At 34.1% G+C, this 27,694-nt stretch overlaps 1 protein-coding gene across 16 annotated transcripts in view; it reads right to left on the reverse strand.

Moving 5' to 3' along the window:
• Positions 1–314: 314 nt before the first annotated feature.
• The window catches only part of LOC106067201 (protein phosphatase 1 regulatory subunit 12C-like), a 110,531-nt gene continuing 83,151 nt past the window's right edge, over positions 315–27,694 (reverse strand). For 15 of the 16 annotated variants that reach the window (XM_056032727.1, XM_056032736.1, XM_056032739.1 and 12 more), the window contains 4 exons: positions 6,015–6,149; positions 5,155–5,295; positions 4,946–4,996; positions 315–2,446 (listed from right to left, as the gene is read on the reverse strand). In XM_056032727.1, the coding sequence (XP_055888702.1) occupies positions 2,360–2,446; positions 4,946–4,996; positions 5,155–5,295; positions 6,015–6,149 (414 nt within the window). In that variant the 3' untranslated portion in view covers positions 315–2,359. Of the gene's footprint in view, positions 2,447–3,987; positions 4,075–4,945; positions 4,997–5,154; positions 5,296–6,014; positions 6,150–27,694 lie in introns of all 16 variants that reach the window. The other variant, XM_056032726.1, reaches the window with a different exon arrangement.

Here is a 27,694-nt window from a genome sequence, read left to right on the forward strand (position 1 = left end):
CGTTCCTTGCGCCCAGCCATAGACCATTAGGGACCCTCAGCCCTAATAAAAAACAAAAAAAAACAAACATTTTTTTTACTGTAATAATTGTAAACTCTATCAGATGTATATCATCCCTTACTAGTCATGACTGACATTAAAGTAGTACCTGCATTGAAATGCCTATTTGCAGATGTACAGTAGACAATTCTGTTTTTTTTACAATCTAACTACGGGTGGAGCCCCAACCATCATATTCTTGAACCCCCACAGGTACCTTGCTACGCTACAAAATTAAAATGTTTTCCAACCCACAAAAAGAGTACAAAGAAAACTTCGAATTGAAAACTTCATTTTATTTATAACCAATTTAGATCATTACAAGCTAAGTTGATGCTCTGAGAGAAGAATTGACAGTTATACACATGGGCAATAGTTGCATGAAACTTAAGTGAACTAGTACACTGGTATGGAATCAATCTAGAATTAGCTTGTCAAAAGATCTAAAACGAAATATTCAACTAGTGATTCTAAAGAGAAACTGTACTAAATGAAAGAGTTGATGTTACAATGACTAAGTTGAAAACACTACACCAGCTCCATACCATCATTGTCACACAATCATGTAGGCTCTTCGTAAAAAAAATACAAACAAAAACATCAGAACAAGTCCATTAATTAAAAGTAACCATTGATTACAATGGCCCGCACACATAGTATTAAATATAGAATTCTCATACACGTTGTATGTATAGATTAGAGAGAGATAACTATATATATATATTTATATATATATGTATATGTCATACATTCATTGATCTCAAACCAAAGCAATAAATGAGTGCAAGTAAACTATTTGGAGAGTGGCTTAACAAACAAGTTCAATTGTAAGAACACACAACTACACAATAACAAAGAAAAAAAAAAACAACAAGCTATTCATTCCAAACTGTACAATGAGTCATCTAAATGCTCTCTTCTTGTAACGTCTACTAGATCATGTTCAATGTTTCCCTCCCAACCCAATCTGACTAGCTTCTTACAGCCACTCTAGACACAACCTGGTGTGAGCCAATCCTTCTACTCTTTGAACAAGGATCTGGGAAGGAGAGCTAACTTAGAATAGGGATGGAAACATCTAATGGACATACTCATCTTACTTTGGGTAAACTAGTCATTGGGAACAAACAGAAGAATGAATCATTCACAATGCTTGCATTGGTGCATATAAGATTAAGTTCCTACTTGCTTTCTTGCTAATCTCAAACACCCATCTGCAATGAAAAAGTTTCCTAATTATGTTTTATGTCCATTTAAAAATGGACTACGTTTTTTTTTTCCTTTTTTCAATGTCCACCTACAGTGTATTTATGTACACGACTATATACAGTATTTATAGACACTTTAAACCAACACACATTTAAGAAGTGACATAAATTTAAGGTAGTACTTATACAGTCTTTGTATCTCCACTATGTTTGGGTTTGCACAAACTAAATGTTTTTTTCTTTCTAGTAAAATATTAATAAAATATGAGCATGCTTTAGAACAATTTCTAATAGCACAAGATCACCTACTGGAATCGATTGCTTAATTTAAACAATACCTAACTCAGGAGTGATCCACAGCACATACCAAGAAATACAAGCAATGAGACACACATCAATACATTATATACTTATTGCTTGAGATCAATGAAGTGTCTAAATACAATAATAATGCACAGCCAATCCAGAACTAAAAATCTGACAAATAAATTAGGGGATAAAGAAAAATGTGAACATGACTGAATCCTTTAGTACTAAACACTATCAAACACAACATCTGCAGCACATTCTGTTGACACAAAAGCCTTAACAAAAACCTCTCATTTTTGTTCTTGAACTATGTACAGAGACTTTGTTTGAAGATGGGACAGAAGGCACTAAGTGGTACAAACAAAATGTACTCAATTCTAAACAATATCTGAAGTAACATTGACAAGTATCCCAATGCAAAACACAAGCTTGACTAATGGATTAGAATTGTAATCAAAACAATTTGCTGGAGTGTCATCCCTATCAGTCAGAAGTAGAATGAGTCTTATTTCTTAAGTAGCTTTGGGATCAAATGTTCAATTTCAACAAACATTCAATACACATTTGTGTGTGTGTGTGTACACCTGTGTCAGGTACACATTGCACTGGATTTTGTCCCATTATAAAAACCGACTTTTTAGGTTTGACAAAATATACTTGTAAGTATAGTAGTTCCAATAAAAAAAAAATAAAATGCTGAAAACTCTCTAGATATTTTATAGTCTTTGCCAGTATTGGAAAGAAAGACAGCTAGGGAACACAGAATTAAGTCAGGACAGCAGTAAAAGACATTGATAGCACAGCTACTTTGATAGTTTGCTAATGACACGAATTAAAGCCCCATTCTCATCCTTTAACCTCTGGTTGTCTGCTTTCAAGGCATCCATTTTCTGTTGGGTAAAAAAAGAGAAGAATTAGTAACAAGAACAATTTATTGTTTGTATATAACATTTATATCAAAGCTCATAAATAATTGGAATGATACATCCTTTTTTCTTTTTACTTAGGCCCCACACCTTTTAGCAAAATCAAACCAGCTACTAGGCAATGATCATTGAAAATGTGAAAGAAGAAAAAGGTTAAAATCACATGCTTTTAAGACTAGCAAACCTTTCATTTTTAGATGAACATTTTTGTCAAGAATGAATAAATGTATAACCAAAATCCAAACAAAATCCTATTCTAGGAATGCAAAATATGATTTGATAATGTTAATTGATTCCTATCTTTTTATTCTGGACTCAAAAGTTTATATCCAGCACCAGCAAGTAATGTTAAACACTGATTTGTACTTAAAAATAGGAACATTGTATGAAATCAAATACTAAAACCTAAGACTTTAAAAGGAAAAAACAAAAGGTACCTACAAGGACAAATAACAAACACTACATGCAGCAACTTTTTGTATTGATTGCCCAGTAAACCCATACCTTACAAAATATGTTGGTATTAACATGCTGATGTCAGTGTCAATCATTAGGTGGGCTCTAAACAAGTTGTGTTCATTCAGGAAACTGAAGCAGACATAGTTAGTAACGATTCACTAGGAAACACTTAAGAAATACTAGAACACTGTCATTGATTCATCATCCAATGAGACATTTAGAAAGTCAAATCAGTGAGGTCAGAGTGAAATGAAAAACCCTCTGAAATATCTTGTCTTTAAACAACAATCACAATTGAGTTTCAAAAAAACAAAACAATATCTATAGTAGAAACAAGAAAATTGTTTGTTACAGAATCAAATTATAACTCATCAAAGATTTTAGAAGGTTACAAACTGATGATCAATGGATTATTTCAGTACTGGTACACAATAAATTGTTAGTAAGAATTCACTAGTTCCAACCCTCATTTGCAGGGCATCTGCTATTATATCCAAAAATCTCTCCTATAAATGTATCTCACAATAAGAAACCCAAGAGTTTCTTTTCTCTTACACTCTGTCCAACAGTACTAAATGTACCAAACTTCATTATTAAAACAAGCAGCTCTAATTTGGTGCAATCACTCCAGATGCAAAGGGAGAGAAAATTAACACCAGTATAGGGAAAGAAACAGAATTCAAATAAATCTTTTTTAAAATGTTAGTATTTGCATGCAAAAAAAAAGTGGGCTTTTTTTTTTTTTCAATTCCAAAGTTTTTGGCCAAAGCGACAGAAGTGTGGCCATCAACATCTACAATGACTGGGTCAAATGCTAATGGTCAGCACTATTACAATGAACTAGGTGGTTCCTACCAATAGAGACAAATAATTTTAATTTCAACCATTCAGACTATGTGGCTCATTTACATTGTACAAGTTTTTAATATTGAAAGAATACAACTATTCTTTAAGAACTAGAAATGCCACAAAAAGTAGGGCTGTCTAACAAACCACCTAGCTAAGTTCACCATTAACATAGGCCCCCACAATCTCCAGAGTTTTACCTATTTAGAAAGTTTGGCAACAACTCGGGTCAGAGCCCGGTTCTCTTCCTTAAGTTTGATGTTGTCAGCTTTAACTTTCTCCATTGACTGTAAACACAGTGGGTCAACATTGATTTACTGATCTGCTAGTCAGACACTTCGGTCAAACTATCAGCTAGCTAGACTAATCATGAAAGGGTTGGGATCACAAGAAGAATAAAACTAAAAACTAAACTGTGCTGGAATGAAATCAAGTTGTAGTGTAAGTGAAACATCAATGGGGTGAGAATGCAACAAACATTGATGTGTAGTCATTTATTTTCAATTTAATCAATACAAAATCAGTCTACTTTGTATACATCTGATAAATCAATACCAACAGACTTTAATTTCATTAGGTTTTAGTCTTTGCTCAAGATAATTGTCAAAATAACATTGAATATAGTGATAAGATGTAGACATGTTTTAAGAGAATGGTGATTTGTGTGTGTGTGTGTGTTAGGGGAGAGGGATAATGTCAAATATAAAAACAACAACTGAACTCCCATGTACGAATGAATGTATGCAACTTTCATAATATGTGCATAATGAGAAAGAACCTTTGTTTTTCACAATTCATCAACATGACTTTGACATGTAACATACAAACTTGGATCTACAAGTATGAGTAGCAAAACCAAGTACTGGTACCAGTATAAATAAACATGAACCCTTAACAGGTAGATTAATACTAGTCAAACAATTGAAGAAGCATCGGAGAGATTATTATTTCAAGAGAAATTCTTAGTGTAAATAAAGTAGAATTCATCTGTTTGTTGACAACAAAAATAAAATATGGTTTTCAGTAGTGCCAATAAAATTTGAATATTTCTTTTAGCACCTATCTACAGAATTATGATTTGTTATTATCCACTTGAAACTAAATTTATTAAAACAATTCAAACATCAAATCTTTTAAGTCACTAATACAAGTACAAACCTTAAGTTCTTCCTCCATTTCAGATATTTTTCTTTCAAGTGTGCGCTTGTCCTTAAAAAAAATATTAAACAAATACATTTTTTAAAGTAAGTAGATAATTTAGTCATTATAATTCTGTTTAACTATTTGACTTTTTTTTAAAACCTAAATAACTTTTTAATTAAAAAGATATAAGTAAAAAGTGCTAATTCTAATTCAATATCACCCACTCGTTCTGAGTTTCTTGGTTGCTCCTTTTCTCTTTGTTTTAACACTTTATCCAATTCTGCTTTAGCATCAAGAAGACTTTTCTTTGTTTCTTCCAATTCTTTCCTCAATCTTTCATTCTCACTCTTCTCATCTTCATATTTCTAGGGATAAGATAGGTATATCTCAACCATTTGATTTAGAATATTATATTATTATTCTGATGCCATAGTTCTGATAGTACAAGTGAACACATGTACAAACATGAGGTCATCAGTCAAACTGTAAAGTGTTCCACAAACTGAACTAGTTTCATTCAGAAACAATGCTCCCCAAACTTTGTTTAGGCCAATGCATAGCTCTGGTATTGATTTCAATACAGGAACAACAATAGCCTGCATCATTCCAGTGAATTGATTTTTTCTTGTCAAATGTACATCGATATATAAATTCACCCCAACACAGTGGCATAGCTTGGTGGTGGTGGGAGGGTCCAAATTTTACCCCCCCCCCCCAAAAAAAAAAAAGAAGTGTCAGAAATTTGTTTTAACATTAAATATTACATTATCTCATGTCAGGATATCGAATATTAAAATGCAGGAGCCACTTTAAAGAGGCAAGCCCCCCTGGGCCCATAAATTCCTATCAAAGCCACTGCCCCAACACCACAAAAACAACCAAAAAAAAACTAAAATACTAAATGATTTATTATTCCCCCAAACACATATAAACCCATTTTTTTTTAATTTTTTTTTATTTTTTTTTTACAAAAACAATGTTTACTGTTATGTAGAAAACATTAAAATCTATAAAATAGCAGATCAAAATAGATCAAAATTCAATGAAAACTGCATTTTCAAAAATATATATTTTTTAAAATTACCTTTTTATAATCTATGTCTAGAGAACCAGTAGATCGAGAGTATTCTGAATAAGAAGTAGGACGCTGAGTGCGGTCAGAGGACGGAGCATCAGAATTTGAGCTGAATCTTGAACTGTACTTTGATGACCCTAAATTCTGAAGTAATAAAGAAAAATTGTTTTTATTATGCTAGTAATATTTTAATTTCAATCTTCTTATCCTGCCTATATATTTTTATGAAAATGTTAATGAGACAAAATTAATTTTAAAATTTGTTAAGTACCGGTACCAAAGCATTACATTTTATAGATATACACTAGCTTGTGTTGGACATAGTCAATCATAGAACAACTACAACTCATCTCATAAAACACTTCCTCTTGTAGTCTGATTCTGGAGAAAAATGCTCATTAAAGAAATTTGAGTTCTCTCCCCCCACACAGTGATTCGCTCCACTACACAGCTATTTGAGATTTTCCTACATTGAGGCAAATACATAAATAGTAAGTTTTTTTTTTTTTTTGACATATCTAGTGTACAAAATATTGCAATTGATAAGCTAAGTATTTAATAAACCATTTTATAATTTTAGAGAACTTTTCAGCACGTAAGTAATTTGTAGTATTTAGTTGGCAACACTAATCTCTATTTTGGTGTCCCTGACATTGTTCACATTACCTTTTTTTATTTCTTTCTTCAAAATCTCTCACAATCTTCCTCTTTTGTATTTTCTTAATTAAAAAAAAAAAAAGATTCCATTATATCGCCACCATATTTCTTATTATCCCTTGTTCTTCTTTTTATCTCTTACTATATTTTATTGCTTAAAAAACATTAAAAGGATCTTAAACAGCATATTACTGTAATATATTTTTATTGTGAAAATGGTTAATTGAGCAAAAAGGAATGGCAGAGAACAGTGTGCTATAAAATGCCTTAAAATCATAACAGCTCCCGATTTTTCCTCAGAGTTGACACCCGAATGCCTAATGCAAGTTTGTATTTAGCCACAAAGTAAATTTGGATTCTGAGTTTTCCTTGTTAGATAACCAAATATTATAGTTCTTGGCTAGCAGCCATTCTGAGAAATGGAAAACTCTGAAGTAACTAAATAAAAACTACAACTATCTTTTGTTCACAGTCATCTCAGAATTCTGTGCCACTATGGACAAAATTGAGTATAATGTCACACTTGAATGTCTAAACCAAAAAAAGAAGAAAAGAAAGAGTGGGCTTGACAGCTGACCAGTAGGAAGTCCTTAGTATTCAGGTCAGTTTATGTGTGGGTGGGGAAATAAAACCCTTTCAGATAGCCTTGATTTGTATTAAACATGGTATACAATGTACGATTGATGATAGAGAAAAATCTTAGTACAATGATATTTAAGGAGTGTAGAGCTAACTACCATGGGTTATTAGTCAATTATTGTTCACAGTTGTTAGTCATTATTTAATAAAGTGTATTTATTCTCAAATGGATTACTATTTGTTTGCTTCATCTTTACTGTGTTTTATTTCAACTATATAATTTTATTTCAGTTGTAACAGTAGATGTATTTCATATTTTGGAGAACCAATTTATTGAATTGAATTGGAAAGTACTGTATTAAACATAAGAAAATTATTTAAATTCCAAAAAAGGATAAGAAAGGAAATCAATAAATCTCTTTATAAGAAAATTAGAAATTGTTACGCACATTTGAACAGTTCTAGATCTAGTGACATTGTGCACATTTGAATAGTTCTAAATCTAGTTACAGTCTTAAAGTCTAAATCTAGATAGGTAACTAGATCTACTTTGATTAATTTTAGATCTAAGTCTAGAACAAACCAGGTGACATCTAGAATCTAGACTAGGTCTAAATTTAGATCTATTTAGATTTACTTAAGTAAATTCCTGGTGCCTAAAACGCATTCTATCTTGTAGATCTAGACTTCTATAAACGTCTATTGAATTAGAACTAAATAATCAATTACTTTCCAGTCAGTTAGTTTGAAGACTTTAAACTGACACATTGAAAGGAACTCTGCTTTATTTACACCAAGATCTAGATCTATGTCTAGATCTAGTAAATAGTTTAAATCTTCACGCGCAAAAAAAAAAATAATCTCGTACTGATTATATGATTAGCAACAACTTAAAAAAAAAATATTTTCTTCTTTTGCGTACTCGCGCATTTTCGTGTCCCTTTACGTACAAAATACTACAAAATACGCAAGATGCGTACTTGTAGCGATGATTTATAAGGTGTTATTGAAATATACTAAAATATACAATATGACCTAAATCCAGAAAAGTTCAGTACATAAGAACTAGCATTTATTCAAATTATCCTCGATTTACGTCACTCATTCATATTCAACTATCAAGTTTACTTGCAACTGGATTTACCGCCAAAATGTTAACATTACAAGATTTTCTTCAAATGGCCAAGGAAGTAGACATGCCTAAATCAGATAGATTACAATAGGCAGAGCAAAAGAATATAAGACAAATTATGAGAAACAAAGAGAAAAAGAAATGTATCATGAACGGCAAAGTAAAGAATAAGACATACTATTGACCAACAGGCCAGGCAGAAAAAGAAACGGCGGCCAAGGCAGAAAAAGAAACGGCAGCCCATCAGAAAAACGTAACTTCGACAGATATAAACAAATGCCGAAAATGGCCAATTTTCAAGAATCAAAGGACAATACAGATTCTTACCTAAAGCGTTCTGGTAAAATATGAAATATTCGCAAACCTTGATGAGTCTTTTAACAGACAGGAACAAAAGTCAGATTATTTGCAGACGATTGCATAATATATAGAACAATAAAAAAAACAACACAAGACACAGAAATTTTACCAAGAGAATTAGATGAATTACAGAAATGGGAATCAAATTGGAGCATGTCTTTCCACCCAGAAAAAAGTCAGTTATTAAGAGTAACAAAAAAAACAACAAAAAAACTAAGACAAATAAATTCCACTTATCTTATTCATGATAAATCAGTAACACAGACTAAAAACCGCAAAATACCTAGGTGTTATAATAAATGAAAAACTGTCATGGAATTCACATATTGATGAAACTATCAAAAAATCAAACAAAGCATTAGGGTTTATTAGAAGAAATTTCTATAAATCAAATAAGAACATAAAACTAAAATGTTATTTAACCTTGGTTAGGCCAATAATAGAATATGCATCCTCTGTTTGGGACCCCTCAACTCAAGAAAACATTAAGAAACTGGAACATACACAAAATAGAGCAGTGAGATTCACAACAAACGAATATTCACATTTGACTAGGCAGTGATGCTCAACCTAATTTGACCTGCGAGCCATTTTAACTTATCGACACGCGTGTTGCGGGCCACATCAACAAAATGGTAAAATATGAAATCAAAATTCACCTGAAACCATTTGAAACTATTGGATCTAGTTCTTACATTAATTAATGGGATAGTTAAAGTCGATCATTTTTTACGCGTCTAAAAATTTTGCTTCATTTCTACTTAAAATAAGAGCAGCATTGTAGCTACTTTTACCACCAACTATTTTCTTGTCTCTTTTTGGTCAAATCTCTAGGCGTAGTTTAACCTATCTTGTATACGCGGCTCAAACCAAGAGGGCCTTCATATTTGTTTTATAATGCCACTGTAAATGTTTTTTTAAACATCCAGACTTTCTTTAGAAAACAAATATGTTGGCTTATTATCATGGTCCACAAAAAAAAAAAAAAAGATCCATTCACTTCTCCGGGTAGATTCTACATTCAGAGTTCCATTTCACAAACTCATACTCGTTAAAGGTCATGGTACCAATCCATCAGATAAAAAGTGAGGGCCCTAAAAAAGGTAAAATTACATTTTCAACTTTTTTTGAAGAGGGGAGAATTTATTTTTTGTGCCGACTTTTCGGCGGGCCGGATGCAACTACGTCGCGGGCCGGTTCTGGCCCGCGGGCAGTACTTTGGGCATCACTGGACTAGAGTAACACCTTTAGTAAAATCATAAATTTAGAAAGCCTTCAGGATAGAAGACTTAAAAAAAAGTAAAGTAGCAATTATACATAAAACACAGAACCATAATCTTCAAATACAAAAACAAAATTTAATAAAATACTCAGAAAGACACAAAGATAAAAAGGCACATTCCTCGTTCCATATGCTAGGACAAATTTGTACAAAAGCTCCTTCTTCCCTAGCGCTATTAGAGCATGGAATGGGTTGCCTGAGCTAGCTAGGAAAACCAGTGACTTGGCGGAGTTTAGGTCATTGGTTAATATGCATGACGCGTAGGACGAAATCATCTTCTTTTTTGAAGTAACGTCTGTATCATAAAAGATAAGACAAGAAGAAGACAGAGCAATAGATATTTGTATACAGCTTCTAGTTCATGAAGAAGACAATAACAAGAATGTAAAAGAAGCACTCCTGGCACGGTACGGAGATACGCAATATATATATACAGAAAGAAGTTCTACAATGAGAGGCCTCGACAAGAAGACGGTACACAAATATTTGTTTCAAATATGACCATGTGGTTTGACATATGGGTATCCTTATGGAAAATTGATAACTCATTTGAGGCTTTGAGAGAACATGTCACTAATGATACCATTACATATGCGCACTCAGAGGATACTCGTAATTAAAAGGGATTCAGAAGACCAGTGGCGTAGCATCCATGGCGCGAAGGGGTTCAATGAACCCGGGCCCACGACCGTTAAGGGGCCCACACCCGATGGTGTAACAACCAAGGTTCTAGAGCCGGATTGGTCTCTATACCCTAGCTTAGGGCCTTCAAGAAATATTTAGTAGTTACATACAATATCTGGAATTATATGGGCCCCTATCTCAAATAGCTTAAGGCCTTTTCAACTCTACATACGGCACTCTATGGCGCGTAGGCGTTTCATATCGCCTGGTACCATGACTAATGACCAATTGTGGCCTGCACTATACTTCAATTTTGTAAAAAAAAATGGTTAAAAATTCAAAAGTTTCCTTTAAATATCTTAAACGTCATATCAAACTTTATATTAACTTCAAAACATTAACCAGTGTTTTCACCTAGAGTCATTGTAAGGAACTGCCTTCATCAGGTAGATTGTAATGTGGTGAAAGTGCGTTGATGGTGACGGTTGGATCCCATATTCCCATTCTTTCTTTTTTTCCCGCTTTGTTTATTAAACCGTTGATAGTATTAGCTTTTTTTTTCTGCTTTTTTTTTTTTAAGTAAGCATTTTTGTTTTCATTTTTCTTTTACCAGAAATCTAGATTTAAACTTAACATTAGATATTAAACAAGCAAAAGAAACATCATATGCTGTTGCTTATGGTAACGTTAAATGATGTTGACTTTTTAGCTACCTATCTTGGCTGAAGCTTTACAATCGCTCCTTTTTGCCAGGGACTTTATAGAAGTTCGCCAACAGAGATATAAGAGATCAGTCATTCTGTTAGCAATGCACTGTCTCCCATGTTTTAGCATTTCTGCTGACACTATGTCTAGCCCCGGTGCTTAATTGTTCTTTAGGACTGCAATTGCCATGGTAAGCTAATCTGTTGTTATTGGGCTTGTTTTGACCTTGAGATATTGTCCGGAGAAGGAACCTTGAATGTGTAGTCAGGTCTGGAAACGGTTAAGGGTCTCTTTAAAGTGCTCTACCCATCTTGCATACTGTTCTTCTTTCGTTCGCAAAGTTTTGCCTTGGATGTCCAGTCGGTAATTGTCAAACTCTTTAAGAGTTGGGCCAGTTTACCGCATTGGTTTAGGATTCTTACGTTCCATGTACCAATTAGAGTTGGTTTCTTTGCGTTGAAGGGCTTGCCATGTATCGGGCGTTGGACGTCCTGTTGGATTTGGTCCAACAACGTCATCAGGGAATGGCACATTCCATGAAACTATTGCTTTCATACTTCAGAATGTCGTCTAACAGTATGTAGACATTAACACATACACCTTTATTTGGATGCACTAAGAAGTCAATCCTGAATTGAATATATGGAATAACGCTCCATACTTTATTGATTGGATACAATCTAGTAGCTCCATACTTCATTGATTTGATACAATCTAGTTTCACTTTTTAGTGCACTCAAAAGTGTCCTGACGCGTTATATCCTTTATAACACTCGATGCTCATTTTCTTCGGCATTGTTTTTGTAGACAAGCTTTGTCTCTTACATATTTGGTTTGAGTTAAGGGCGGGGAATTGATTCGTGAGACGATTTAGAAACAGAAAAGTTCTATTGTAAACATTTATTACCAGACTAGATAGTTACCAACCTCATTGAATTATACCCTAATACCTACCTACATTTTGAAACTGTTTATATTTAGAATCCTTTTGTCACCTCCTAAAGTTCACTGTGCTATTTGTATTTCAATTCTCAAGCACTATGCCAGTTCCTGTCCTGACAGTGTATAGCTGGTCATGATTGCCTATACCAAGTCTTGACTAAGCTCAGTTAATTACAGTCAAAGTAGGGGCTGAATTCTTTTAATAAATACAGAGAAAAGGATTGAGCCTTTCCAGTCATTCATTCATTCATTCATTCACAAAAGGGAAATTCGTGATGTAATGATCATTACATTTCTACATTTTCTGTAAGAAGGAAAATATGTGTGTGTTTGTGTGTGTCTGTATATGACATGGAGCGCGGGATGGGAGAGGGCTGGATTGTTTTTAACTCGTGTACACATTTTAGCGGCTATGATTTCTACTAGCGATGAGTCATACCCGTTGTGAGAAGAGGTTGTGTTTATTAATAGACTAGAGGCGCGAGGCTATACTAGACATGTTAACGCTAGAAAACCTAACGGGAACATGCAAGGAAGTCATCTAATGAACATCACTCTATAACAATGCTAGGAACCATCTCTGTATTGTCATTTAGTGGGCAAAGATGTCCAAAAGGAATGATGAGAAAAACGAAATGCAATTAGAGATGAAACAGAAACTAAAGGGGATAGAAACAATGAAAAACAACAACAATGTTGAACTCTTACAAAACATAACTTTAGAATGGATGAATATATGTGTAGTCTTGGATAGAATTATACAGTACAGTACAGTCTTAGAATTTTAACAGAAACATTTAATTATTTTATTTTATCGCCTATTTCTCTACACAAGGTTTATCCCCCCTTAGCCCTTAACATGTTCTACTAGCATTGCACACTAGCTATGCCCGTTGATTTATTCGAAGGCTTTATATATTATGGCCGGAGCATCCATTTCCTTTCTGAAATTTCAATCAACGGTAACAGGCCACATTTTAAAGATCCCTTTTTAGCCCGTGCATTATTGTCTCTCTCTTTTTCTCGAACCACTTTTAGTTTTTCTTTCCCCAGCTCGCCATAATGTTCCTTGACATAGACTTTTGACTTGATTTGGAATGACCAGCCCTCTCACCTCGACACACACACATATGCTTTCGGCCCTTGAATTCAATAATCACTTTCACTTATCCGCTTCCCCATCCCCCCCTCTCGAAAACAAACTAATTAGTCCTACGTACAATCCCTGTTTTTACTTTGGCATTTCAGTCTATACCATGTTGCTTTTCGACCGTAACCCCATCCCTACACACACCCTTTTTTATTACAATGACAAGCCATAACTATTTTTTTTTAAACATCCTCTCATTGAATGACCCTTCACCACACACTTTTCAACTGTTTCATTCTGTATATAGCAGCTTTGGTTAGTTTTACTGTTGCCCTAGGGGGCGTTTTCGAGATTTTGGGGGGCGCTACGAGCCAAAGGGGCGGTAGGGGGGGGCGCTGGGCACAATAGGGGGCGGTAAGGGGGCGCTGGGCATAAAGGGGGAAAGAAGAAACTAATGGTGCACTGAAACAAAACAAGTAAAAAAAAAATCTTCAAAAATAAAGCTTTAAAGTTATAGGTCGCTTGCTTCTGATTTAAGAACAGAAATAACGTTAGAAATTGAGTTCGGGAATCCTATTATCTATTTTAAATTCTTACTCTCTGGCTACGGTTGTGGAGTGTAGTATTCATAGATCTTTCGCGCATAAACGTTTATGATTTAATAAACAAAGTAGGTGATAGGCTATTTGGGTTATAGTTTATTTTATCTACATATGCTAATATATTGATATGTAAATGTTAATTGAAAAAAAAACGTTAAAGCAAACAATCAAATAGAAAAATTTTACCTTTTTTTTTTTAAACAAAAATATTGCCAAAGTGTTGTTACGAAAAGTCACTGGTATGTAATGGAATATTGCCAAGAGTTTTAGTTAATTGCCACAAGGTAAAAATTATTCCATGTTCTACTTTGAATGACGGCATTTTCAGATGAGGTTATGTAACCAAGTCGGTTTCACTAACATATAGCAATTTCCAAAAATAAAAAAAAATATTGCTGAACAATTATAAAAGTCTACTATTAAAACAATATTAAAAACAAAAAAAAACAAACAAACGGCAAAGCAGGATATGTTTTAGTGGCCTCTTAGAAAAATGCATAGCTTTTTAAAAAAAATCTTATGATATTCAATTGTTTGAAAACATATGTTACACAAAAGACTTTTTTTCTGTCAGTGATGAAATATTATTTCAAAATTGTCTAGTTATGTTGCTTATGACGACATGTAGGAAACCATCAGTGGTTGGACAGTGGCTTCATAAGTAATGTAGAATAAAGAACATAGCTATTCACTATTGACCTTGTGAGTTATGATACACATCCTAAGAAAAGTTTAGCCCGCAATTTCATTTCTGTCTGAATCTAATTATAAAAATTGTAAATAAAATACAAAAATAAAATAAAAATTGATTTTGTAGTGAATTCAGCAATAATAATGTTTATATTAAAAATAAAAATAAATTTACAATTAAACCTGAAACCAGTAGGCCCTAATATTCCAAAATTCTTAGGATTTAAAAGAAATTCATCATAATCAGATTAATTTTTGTGTGTAGTCTGCAAATTATTTGACATAATTTTTGTATAATGATAATATTTCCAATGCCTTCGATTCCGAAGATTAGGCTGAGTGCAGTGTTTCACATAACTACGCAAACCCAGTTGCGAACTGTATATTTTCCCGAATTTTGTGCAGACAAAGCCGTTGTCTGCTTGCGGTCTATTTAAGTTTTTCTTTCTGTCTTTAGCGCCTGTCATCAATAATGGCTTTTCTTTGAGTCTCAAATGTTTGTCTCGCAGCTTTTATGAGAGCTCTTCAACTGTATCTCTCAGAGACCATCTGCTGCCAGAGAATGCTGCAAGTTACTTTCCTCTATGCCAGTGAGGGCATCTTTAAAGCGCTTTCGGGGGGTGGGGAGGGGGGGGGACCTCTGCAACTACGTCCTACTCTAAGCTCGCAAAAGAAGATCGCCTTTGCCATGCAATCGTCTCCCATGCGGGATAAGTGTTATTGATAGCATAGAAATTAATAAATAGATGACATTTTGTTCACATTTGCTTTCTATAAAGACTGCAGCCTTTTGGGGAAATATTGAAAATAAAATTAAAAGATTTGATAGAAAGCTCGCAGTTTTTCGCGAATTGCGTTGGTCAGGTTGCGAATCTGTCAAAACCGGTTCTTAGTGAATGCCTAGGAGGTAATATGAACATGTGTACGAAATTTCATGAGAATCCGTACGACAGTTGATAAGATTTTTTCATCATTCAGTCAGGTGTTGAATGTTACAAGCACCATTTTTCGAAATTTTATTCTAACCAGTATATTTTCACTTATAATATTTATATAAAACAAAATTAATTAATTATGACTAATTGATTAATTAATTGATAGATCTATGTGTTGTCATAGATCATGAGCTTGTATGAGAAAAAGTGGTCCAAAAATCAATTGCAAAAATCTAAACAACAACAGTATCAAAGAAAGATAAAGAGGGAGTTAAAAGCGTTATAAAAACAAAGCTTATATTGAGTGCAATGGCGTCAATTATTTTGAATCAATCATGTAATTAATTATTAATAGATTTAGATCAGTGATGCCCAAAATACAGCCAGCGGACCAGATCCGGCCCGCGACGTGGTTGCATGCGGCCCGCTGAAATATTGGTGCAAAGTATAGAAAATCCGCTACACCCCCCCCCCCCTCTTTTAAAAAAAGGTTTTAAAATGTCCCTTTACCTACGATAGGGCATACATTTTTTTTTCCGATTGATTGATACCTCGACATTTAACATGTGTGCGTTTATGAAATGATGATACTGAATGTAGAATCTACCAAAAATCTGAAAGAACCTTTACTTTTTTGTGGAACATGATAATAAGCCAACATATTTGAGTTGTAAATTAAATGTGGCTGCTTTGAAAAAAAAAGAATAACATATAAACGGCATTTTAAAACAAATTTGACGTCAATCGAATAAAAAGATTGTTAATCTAGATTGTTAAACGTCTAGAGATTGGAAGATTAATGTGAATATTTACCAAAAAGAAACAAGAAAATAAATGAGTCGTTGGTAAAGCTAGCTACACTTTTGCTCATATTTTTAGTAAAGAAATGATGCCGTTTTCTGACTCATGAAAAAAAAATCACATGAATGAATGTAAGTACTAGATCCACGAGTTTCTAACCAAAGAATTTTAGGTCTATTTCATTTCGTTTGTGTACTTTTCCGTTTATGTAGCTCGCGACACTAGCGTCGGAAATTAAAATGGCCCGCATGTCGATTTATGTTGGGCACCACTGATCTAGACCAGTGGTTCCCAAACGTTTTAAACTCATGGGCACATTTTACAGTCAAAACTTGACCACATAAATGCAACAACTAAAGATTATAAATAAAAAAAACAAAAGCATTTTGTTATAGATAAAATGATTGAATAATAACTTCTGTTTAAAATAAAATGAAAAAAAAAATAAGAGAGAGGACTGATCATGTGTTTTTACAACGTTTAAGCACGGACTTTTAAATGTTGGAAGAGCAAACAAACATTCGTTGGCATTGATTTGCTTTTCTCAAAAACATCCGGAACAATCTATTATAGATACTAAAATCTATTGCAATATTTTGGAAGGAACATTAAAGATTAAATCAGATTTTAATAGCTTTTAGTGTTGTTTTCTTTTAATCTAGACGTTACGGAAAGACCGACAAACAGACAAAACGCACAAAAATAAGCGTCTTTTATTCTGATGGGATCACTAAATAAATTAAATCAGATTACTTTAAAAATTTGGAGGGAACTAATTAGTACCATGTCTTGCCGCTGTACCTCACAAAAGTCGCTGCATAAAGAGTCCATGTTAAAAAATGTGCGTGATATTTACATACAAAGTAGATTTTTTTTCCCTTTATAAACAAAACATAAATTATTTTAATTTTAGCAGCTAGTTGACCAGAAAAAACACTTATAACATTTATATTTGTTATGAACATTTCTTGTACATTTTAGAAATATATTGGACTTAGTAATACTGAAAATACACAAATATTGTCTTTCTTTGACATATTGTAACATTAACTCCCTTACATTTATGTACTTTTTTAAAGAATTGATTATTTTACGAAAAAATCATAATTAATTTTATAAACTAAACGGTTAGCTTTAAGGAAACTAAACTTTGCAAGCCGCATCGCATGGTGAAATAATATTTTTCATATCTCTTCTAGTTTTCGAGATCTGAGTGAGACAGACGGACATTTTGCACAAACCTAATAGCGGCTTTTCCCCTTAAGGGGGTTGTTAAAAATAGATATTGATCTATATTTATATATAATCTAGATTACCTTTAGATATATGTAGAAAATAGGACTAAGACCTTAAGCTATAAACTGAAAACGACATTAAATAATCTACGTCAGTGATGCCCAAACTACGGCCCGCGACGTGGTTTGGACCGGCCCGCCAAAACATCGGCACAAAATGTAGGGGAAAAAAAAGGTAGAAAAATGTATTTTTTTTTCTTTGATACGACTCTAGCTTTTTCTTTGATGGATTTCATTCTAATCTATTTTCTTGTAGTATTCATGTTTATTTTCTTGTTTTTTTTCGGCGACAAGAATTGACAGTTGTTTTAGAGTCTTAGACACTACCGCGGCTGTCTAGAGCTAGCCGTGTTCATGACATCTCATGTGTGTAGCACAGCACATCTTTTCTGCATCATTTTGGTTCGTGTACTTCTGACGTCAACATGATTGGTGCCGCGTCGTGTCACATTTGCACGTTAATGAAATGGGAGAGCTGAAGAAACGAAAATTGGATGTTTAGCGAGAAATGAAGCAAAACAGAGTGCTTGCTAGCAGTGATGGAATTAAATCGGCGTGAAAAAAAATGAAGCTGTGCCGCCTTTCTGGCATGACAATAGCAAAACGAGTCGAGCAGACGATGTTGGTGAAAATCTCAATTCAAAACTAAATGACAGAGCAGCAGATTTCGAAATAATGATTATTGCCGCTGGAACTGATTGACTTACAAATCCAGATTTCGAACAAATGAGGACAATAGATGTCTATGCCAGGTTGTCTACATAAGCCTCGCACATTTGCGAAAAAAATTGATGGTATGATCACAATGTTTACAAGCACTTATTTTAGTAGAAAACTTTTTCAGGTATAAGACATCTGAAACCCTTGTTACATAATTGAATTATGGAGCCACAAAATTGTAATGTAACTATTTAAAATGGTTTATTCTCTATTTCATTTTTTAAAATCTTTTTTGTTAATGTGGCCCGCGACACGAGTTTAGGAAATTAAAATGGCCCGCAGGCCGTATAAGGTTGAGCATCACTGATCTACGTAATCATCTTGGTATAGAAATAAAGATGTACTTGGTACTTTGACAAAATTGTTAAATTTATATAATACAACAAAAACTATCTAGATATGTAGAGCTTAATGTAAGGATTACAACGAAACCAAGATGATCTTTCTATGACTTACAAGTTAGGACATGACCGAAAAAAAAAAATGAATGCGTGTGTAATAACTTTGTAAACATGATAGATAACAGCTTGAAATTTGGAACAGTTATACATCATTGTAGGCTTTTCAAATTCAGATCTATTAGACCGTCTTCAAAATTACTAATATTACTGCGTCTAAAACAAAGTCTAGATCTAAACTTAATATAGTTGATTTAGATCAACTTATAATCAAAATTTACATTTACATTTTACATTTACATTTACTCTTATAGTAGATTTTGATATTTGTAAAAAAAATAATTAAAAAAAAAAAGGCTAGTATAAACTGAAAACGACATTGAATAATCTTCTAGATTTAGAAATGTAGATTTTAATTAGGTACATTGACACAAATTTCAATATTAATATATAAAATAAAAAGTATCTAGTTATGTAGAGCTTGATGTAATGTTTACAAAGAAACTAAAGTTATCTTTTTGTGCCATATAGGCGGGAGTTACGGTGTTTTATGTGTATGAAACTGGACTAAAGAAAAGATAGCAGCTTGAAGCTTGGCACAATCGTACTTCATTACATGCTTTTTAAATTCAATGTTGTAGGTTACATGCAAACGAAACTTTTGGTTTAAATTTTGTGGGGGGGGGGGGGGGGGGGAAAAACGAAATAGAAATCAATATTACGTGAGTTGTGGGATAGAACTGGAAAGTGCGCTTCATTTGAATTACTAGCGAATGTTGTTTTTTTTTTTTATACATTTGTATAGCACAACTATCATTCTTATGCATGCTCAGTGCGCTGTACTCCAATATCATCAGCGAAATTGTTGGGAAGGGGTAAGTATCAGGGAGGTTTCCTTGCTGTTTTTAGCTGGTTACTGCTTTCAAGGAAGCTCGATTTCAAATCCCCATTCCAGAAGAGTTATTTTTTTTATGATGTATTGTCCAGATTACTTTCAAGTTAAAATTAACGCAAAGTGAATTTTTGAGATTTTATTACTTTAAACGATTCCTGGTCCATGGGCAAATTAGACGGGGCCGCCTCTGAGTTTGTGTGATAACACAATTAAAAAAAATGTTTTTCTTGTTTTGTGTTATTAAACAATTGTATTTATGCGTTACATACAATTCGGGCTTTGGGGAAATACCGGAAATAAAATATAAATTAATGCTTTCGTTTTAGCGTTGTTCATTTGGCTTTGCTAAAACCGAAGTGCAAGAACCGAAGTGTTAAAATCAAATCGTATACGAAATTTCATGCGAATCTTCATTTCCTACTTTGCCTAGGCATTCTTTAGAATAACTAGTTCTAAGTCAGGTAAAGTAAAAAAAATGTCTTATTTAGAAAGAAATATTAATGCGTAAAAAAAAAAAACACAAATAAACAACATGGTTTCTTAAGACTAAAAAACCTGTGTAACCCATATTTTACCCTATGTTAAGTGCAATTTCAATTTTTAAATTATCAAATAATTTTTTAAATATACAAATCGTATTTTAAAATAGTAGGCCTGTGGCCTGTTATGCAATAGTAATATCGGAAAGGACCAATAGCGAACGCTTTTGTGCCAGTTTTTAGTTTAGAATTTATAACTCCGCAATGGTTAAACTTATTAAAAAATGAAAACATCTGCGGACTCCCCAGCTATTGGGCGATATAACTAAATTTGACTCTTTTTTTCCCCCATTTCAGCTATTAAATTTATAATTCAAGTCAACTTGCGGTAGGGGTCGGACCTAATCTGCGAACGTAATTTTCGCGGGAGTCATAATGAGCTAAAGGCCGTAAAAATTAGCGAAATATGATGTTAAAATAAAGGAAATTAAGCTTCAATTAGTTCTATCATATAATTTCTTCCATGAAGCATTATAGCTATTGTCATTTTACTCTCCATTTCATTAACTCTCGTTACTGTGACTATTTTCTTTTTAAGAACACATGTTCAGTGCACTTAATCACCATCAACTCGATCTCACATGACCCCCCCCCCCACACACACACACATATACACGCGCTGATTGACCCAAAGGCAGATCCCGAATGCGATGGATTGATATGTATGGAGGCAGATCTACAACAGCTTGGGTTTCGGGCGTGGAGACGAAAGGCTCAAGAGAGATCAGACTGTAGGGATGTATTGAAGCAGACCTGAGCCCTCCATGGGCTGTAGCGCTACTGGGATGGATAGACAAGACTGAAGTCCACAGCTGCACTTGCAACACTCAAAACAATCTTGAAAGAGAAAAGCATAGGGCTAACTCTCTTCACTAAATCACACTGATGCAATCCCTGGTCATGCCCATATTTAATAATGCTTGCGAATCTTGGACGCTAACTGCAGAATTAGAAGACTCATAGTAATGGAACTGAGATGCTTTACAAAGACCGCGTCACAAACGTAGAGATTAGAAACAGGATCACAACAGCCATTAGACCATATGATGACCTGCTAACCACTTTTAAAAAAATGTGTGGCCTATCACAACGTACCATAGGGCTACAAAAATCTTATATAAAACATTCATTCATGTCGGAAGATGACCTATATTCGATAATGCACTTTTTTTATTTATTATATAGGAATAGTATAAAAAAAATAGGTACATAAACTGTACTTGAAAATGAATTCTGCACTTCTTTTAAACATTTATACATTTATACACATATTAATATCATTACATTCATATAAAAATAGGCTTATTGTTTTAATATTTCAATTTACAAACAAAAACAATAAATAAGGCAAAAAGAAAACCAGATAAATTAATCACTAAATGATAAATTAATGGCTTTTAAGCTTATTATAGGGGTGTTCGTAGAAAAGTTTTCAGTTAAAAGGTCATTTTGAGCTAATACCCCTAAATATTTTTTTTTGAGCGAATGAATAGCCTTGGCTAATCTAGTTAATTATTTCCACATCTATTTAGAAGCATATTATGCGAATTATTCTCCATTGGCGCTTTAAAATCGCCTTAAGTTCGTTTATCCGGAAACGTTTTAAGAATGAAATTTCCATACATGTCAACTTTGACCTTCAGCTACGTTTTATTGTATGAGGGAAAACGAAAGTGACTATGTGGGAAATGTAGAAAAATGGAGTCTTTGTAATACCATTTTATTAGTTCTGCAGTTACTTTTGAAATAAATAAGAATGGATAAAAATTACGAGGAGGTGCTCGCTTTATATGCCATTTCGCTGATGGGCCTTTCCTATATAAACTTCTTTACTTTCTTCTAAGTACACTAAAATGATAAATTAAAGATGCCGAAACAATGATCGGGTAAAACTGTCGACACGCAATAGCAAAAGAGAAGTAATTCATAAATTGTTAAATGCTGCTCTTATTTCGAAATATACAATAAAAATATAATAATTTTCTTATCAGTTGACTTAACTTATATAATGAAAGGAAAAATTAAAAAATCAGCTGATAAAGAAAAGTCGACATATTCTATTTGTACGCGTTTTAATTGCATTTCCAACTTTTCTTTTGATCTCATGACCCGCTGAGGCTTACCAGACACGTTCAAACCCAGAGGAAGACACTAAAAGAGATAAAACCTCATCAAGGAGGAGATAAAATACAACCAAGACAAAGTGAACGTTAAAAACTAGACTTACAAAGTATTGAATGGCAAATGTTAGTAAGTCCTAGGCTGTAAAATTAATTAGTATGCTTATAAGCACTTTTGTTTTACAGGCGAAATATCAATGTCAATATTTCGGACAAAAATGAAGTTGCAACGAAGCCTTGTTTAGCCTGCTACATTCACTTCTGGTGTTTTCTACGACCATCACCACTGCTTTGAAATACAAAGTCTAGTCTAGTGGTTCCTTGCTTCTTTCATTACTAATAGACCTATTTTCTTTGGCCTTTCAGACAACACTATATGAAACATCTTTTGTATCAGCTTTTTAATTAGTACAATTAAGATGAAGTGCAAAGCATGTACATATATATATATATATATATATATATATATATATATATATATATATATATATATATATATAACTATGTAATATGTCTATGTTAAGGAGAACTCTACTTGATTAATTTGTGACTCTGTTATAGAGAGAACATAACGTTGTAGTAGGATAAGTAATGTACAACAATTCAACACACACTCCATACTAACCCCTAAGGAAGCACTGAGACCCGATGCTGCAAAAGAGCCAGGTAGAGAAGTTGTTGAGTTTGATCGAGAGCTGTAGGCAGAGCCATGACCAGAACTTGATGTCCGACCTGATAAAGACGAGTTGGAGCCTAACCCCGACCCACTCAAATTACTAGCCGGGAATGATCCACCAGCGGGAGCAGGCGAAGTTGATAACGATGTCGACAAAGATGAACTTGCTCCCAAAACAGAACCAGCGCCAGATGGGGGGAGACCAGAGCTTCCCCCAGTATAATAAGACGAGCCTAGAGCTGATGAGCTTAAACTAGATCCAGATCCAAGTCGCCCAGAGCCTGGGATGTAAGGAGCAGGGGAAGGTGAAGATGCTAAGGACTTGCTTGTTCCAGGGACATATGGTAAAGGGGAGGAGGTAGTGTATGGAGAACTTCCAAGTCCCGAGTTGTAAGCTGTCGAATTTCCTAAGGTAAGTCCTGAACTGTAGTTGTTTGAAATATATCCACCTGGTGCTAGTGCACTACTGTAAGGGCTAGGAGAATGTCCGTGGAAAGAGCCACCATATCCACCGCTTCCTCCTCCACCTCCTCCATATGTTCCACCGCTTCCTGGTGTATATGATCCGCTGCTAACTCCACCATACGATCCAACACTTCCGCTACCATAGGAAGTGCCATAGGAACCAGAGTATAAAGAACTGTTCGGATAGCTTGTGCCAGTTAAACCCGAGTTGCTGGGGCTATAGCCATTTCCTAGGTTGTAAGAAGGAGAAGATGGAGTATAGGCGCTGTAAGAGCTACTGCCTGTTCCACTTCCTGACCCATAACGATGTGAGCCGTAAGACATAATTCTGCTTGCTAATGTTGAGGAGCAATTCTCACAACGATCGAAAATTAATTTCTAAATGTTGAAAATTGTTATCACCTGATGCTATGGCAAAACAATTGTCGAAACAAAGCAAAACATTTGACTTCACTGTTCGAATGTGAAATATAATCAAAGAGGTCAATACAAGTTGGAATAATAGAGAATTAAATGATGTAAGTACACTTTGTGAGACAGAGAACGAGGGGGAAAATGTTTGGAGTCCATATAATTTATGAAATAATTGTTAGGAACCATTGTCGATATCACGATTGACAATAATACTAATAGTAATCATTAAAAGAAATGAAAAAAAGAAATATACTAAAGATTTGTAAACAATTGTAACCATGTGTTTTTTGCAGGCCGACTAAATAAGAAATACTAAAAACTGTATTTTGCCTAGGCGAATTATCAGATGTAAAGGTCGTCTGTTTCTGTGGCCCATGCTCTGGTTCGGAAGCCAAGCGCTTTACCATTCGGACACCGGGCCTTCATAAGGCGGCGAGTCTGGGCTCTTCTACAACATTGAATTAACATTTGACCATCATCTCATAATGGTGAAAGTAAAAACGATGGTATAAAAATTGAACTGCGTAAAATTAAAGTATCGCCAAGTATTAATTTTTTTTTTCTTATTTAATTGTTGTTAAAAAAAAAAAAAAAGACTGCCTTTCACGACGTTCTGGCACGTATAACCTGCCCCAGTTGCCTCAGCTTTATGTAAGCCTAATAAGATATAATTTCCTCATGGTTATACTTGTATATATATATATATATATATATATATATGGGCAGATTATAAAGGATTAGAAGACCTAGGAATTTTTGACGATCAGTTACGTTTAAAAAATTAGTTTCTGAACTATTTTAACAAGCATTTGACTATTATCTATTGACATTTGACCTTACATTTATTATTAGGCTAGACTGCGTAGACGATTTTCGTTTTTGTCTTGATCTCGGCATATTTAAAATGTGTTGTTTTCCTTATCTATCTGTAGAAGTTACTTTAAACTGATATATCAATAAGCGATGACAGTAATTTTGTATCAAACCTACATTAGAATGGTACATTTTACAATTGATCTTTATGTCTAGATGTATACAAGGAGTAATTATTGCACGAATTGTGCCCTAAGTTTGAATGTAACTATTGAAAGCCAGCAAGTATAGCGATTGTGGAAAAATCCACACAACATGCACACCAACCACACCATAAAGAAGAAACTATCTCTAGAAACATCGAATCCTCCTCGTAAGCAACTCTAGATCTGGTTGAACAGTAATTTGTCTGAAACTAACGAACGTGAACTCGCCCAGGTTACACACTCTATCAACACGCACAGCTCACCAGCACCTAAGGTAAGTCAAACTCGAGTAGGTTGCGAAGTGAGCAAGTGTGGGAAGTGTGTACTGTTACCTGGGTTAGCCCCAGCAGCAACCAACAAGGACTGATCACAACTATCTAGACAGTGACTGAGAATGGAATGTCTTTGTAAGTCCAGTCATGACCATCGGGCAATGTCTAAACCAATACCAATTATTTCATAGTCTACCAATAACAGGTCTAAAAACGCAAACTATCTAGGTGTAATAAAAAATGAAAAGTTATCATGGAATCCCCATAGTGATAAAATTATAAGCAAATAATTAGAGTTTCTAGGAGAAGAAATTTTTATAAATCAAACAACATACAATTAAAATGCTTAATAATTTAACTTTAGTTAGGCCAATATTAGAATATGCCTCCCCTGTTAGGGATGCCTCAACTAAAAAAAACATAAAGAAACTAGAACAAATACAAAATAGAGCAATGAGATTTATAACAAACGAATATTCCCAATTGGATTAGAGTAACACCATTAGTAAAATCACTTCACGAGAGAAGAATAAAAACTAAAGTAGCTATAACACATAAAACACTAAACCATAACTTACAAATAGAAAAACAAAACCTAATAAAATACTCAGAAAGACAAGGATAGGCACATTTCTTATTCCATATGCTAAGTCAAATTTGTACAAATGCTCCTTCTTCCCTACTGCTATTAGAGCATGGAATGGGTTGCCTGAATCTGCCTGGAAAACCAACAACTTAGCAGAGTTTAAGTCATTGATTAACATGCATGACTACATTGATACATGAAATTCGAAGGACTTAATTATCTTCTTTTTTTTTTTTAGAAGTAACGTCTGAAATAAGATAAGATAATGACTATGTTATGTAAGGTTATTTCACGGGTGAGCATAGAGTCAATTATCGGATTTAGTTTACTACAACATTGGAGAAAAATAAAGTCTACTAAACAAAATATTTGGCTTAAACTACGACACACACATCATGTTGTCAACTTATAAGTATAAGCTTACGGTTATGTTAATTTCGTTCCATTAGAATTTCCTTTTATTTATATTTAATTTTGTTTCAATTGTTTGTATTTTGTTGTTTGTATTTTGTAGTCATCATAACGTTTTCGTTGTTTCTATAAAATTATTTTATGGTTTAAAAAAAATCCAGCACCAAACACTAGTTAAAACTGCTATGTAAAAAAGTTCACAAAGAGAGTTTGTGTAATGTCACAAACTCAGAGGCGGCTCCGTAGGATCTGCACATTTATAAAAAATATTCAAGCCATTTTTTAATAATTTGTACCCGCTCCCCCACAAACCCACCAAAAAGATAGGACCGTAGTGCTCTGTGAAGGTTATACAAATGACAGTTACACTATAAAAAAAGTACTCATTATTGAAGTATTACAAATAACAATGGATTCCATAAATATTCATCATGTTAATTAATGCACAATCTCTTTAGGAACACTTATGTAGATTGATTTATTATGGAACTATGGAAGAAAAAAAAACATTTGCCGTTGTTTTGTGTTAAAAGCACTGGCGGATCCAGGGGGGGGGGCGGTAGGGGCGATCGCCCTCCCCCACTCGGCCGACCCCCCCCCCCGGGGGGGGGGAGAGGCGCACGAACTTTAGTATAGGATTCACACAATTTGTATACGAATTTATTACGTATGTTAAAAATATATACAAATTATTTATATTTCAACCTATTTTTAGATTATTTCGCCCCCCCTCTAGTATGTTGGCCGATTTGGTGGGGTCGGGAGGGGGCGATGGTATCAATCCCGCCCCCCCTACACTTTCGAGTGGGGGGGGGGGCGGTCCGATTTAATTGTAGAAATCACAGCTTGCTAACAAAATCAATTAAATATCTATATTATTAAAACTTGTTATTGATATTTTAACCGATCTTTATGTCGTTCCCTGTTTGCCGATTGGTGTGGGGGGGGGGGGGGCGAATACCTCTACTGCCCTTCCCACCTAAACCTTTGAGTGGGGGGGGGGCGGTCCGTTTTTATGGAGAAATCATAGTTTGTGAACAAAATTAGTTGAATTAACATATACATTTTATATTATGTCGCTCCCTTTCTGGTATCTTAGCCGATTCGGTGGGGTGAGGGGGGGGGCGATTGCATGTACTGCCCTCCCCACTCTAGCCCTCTGAGTGCTGGGGGGGGGCGGTCCTATTTTTGTGTAGAATCATAGTTTGTGAACAAAATTAGTTGAATATCTATATAATATAAACTACGTATTGATATGTGACCCATTGTATATTATGTCGTACCATACTCTAATCTCAAATTGTATCATTAGTAAATTTAAATGAAAAAGGGTTGTACCAGTTTGGAGGGGCGATACATGCAATCACATTACCCCCATCGGAAAAATCAATACTTTTTCTTTTTGTATTATAGTTAAGAAATTACAAAATTTAAAAAAAATCTGTCACTAATATAATTTATATACACTATAAATTAAATT

This window comes from Biomphalaria glabrata, chromosome 6 (genome assembly GCF_947242115.1).
Source record: "Biomphalaria glabrata chromosome 6, xgBioGlab47.1, whole genome shotgun sequence".
In the NCBI taxonomy this organism is placed as follows: Eukaryota; Metazoa; Mollusca; class Gastropoda; family Planorbidae; genus Biomphalaria; species Biomphalaria glabrata.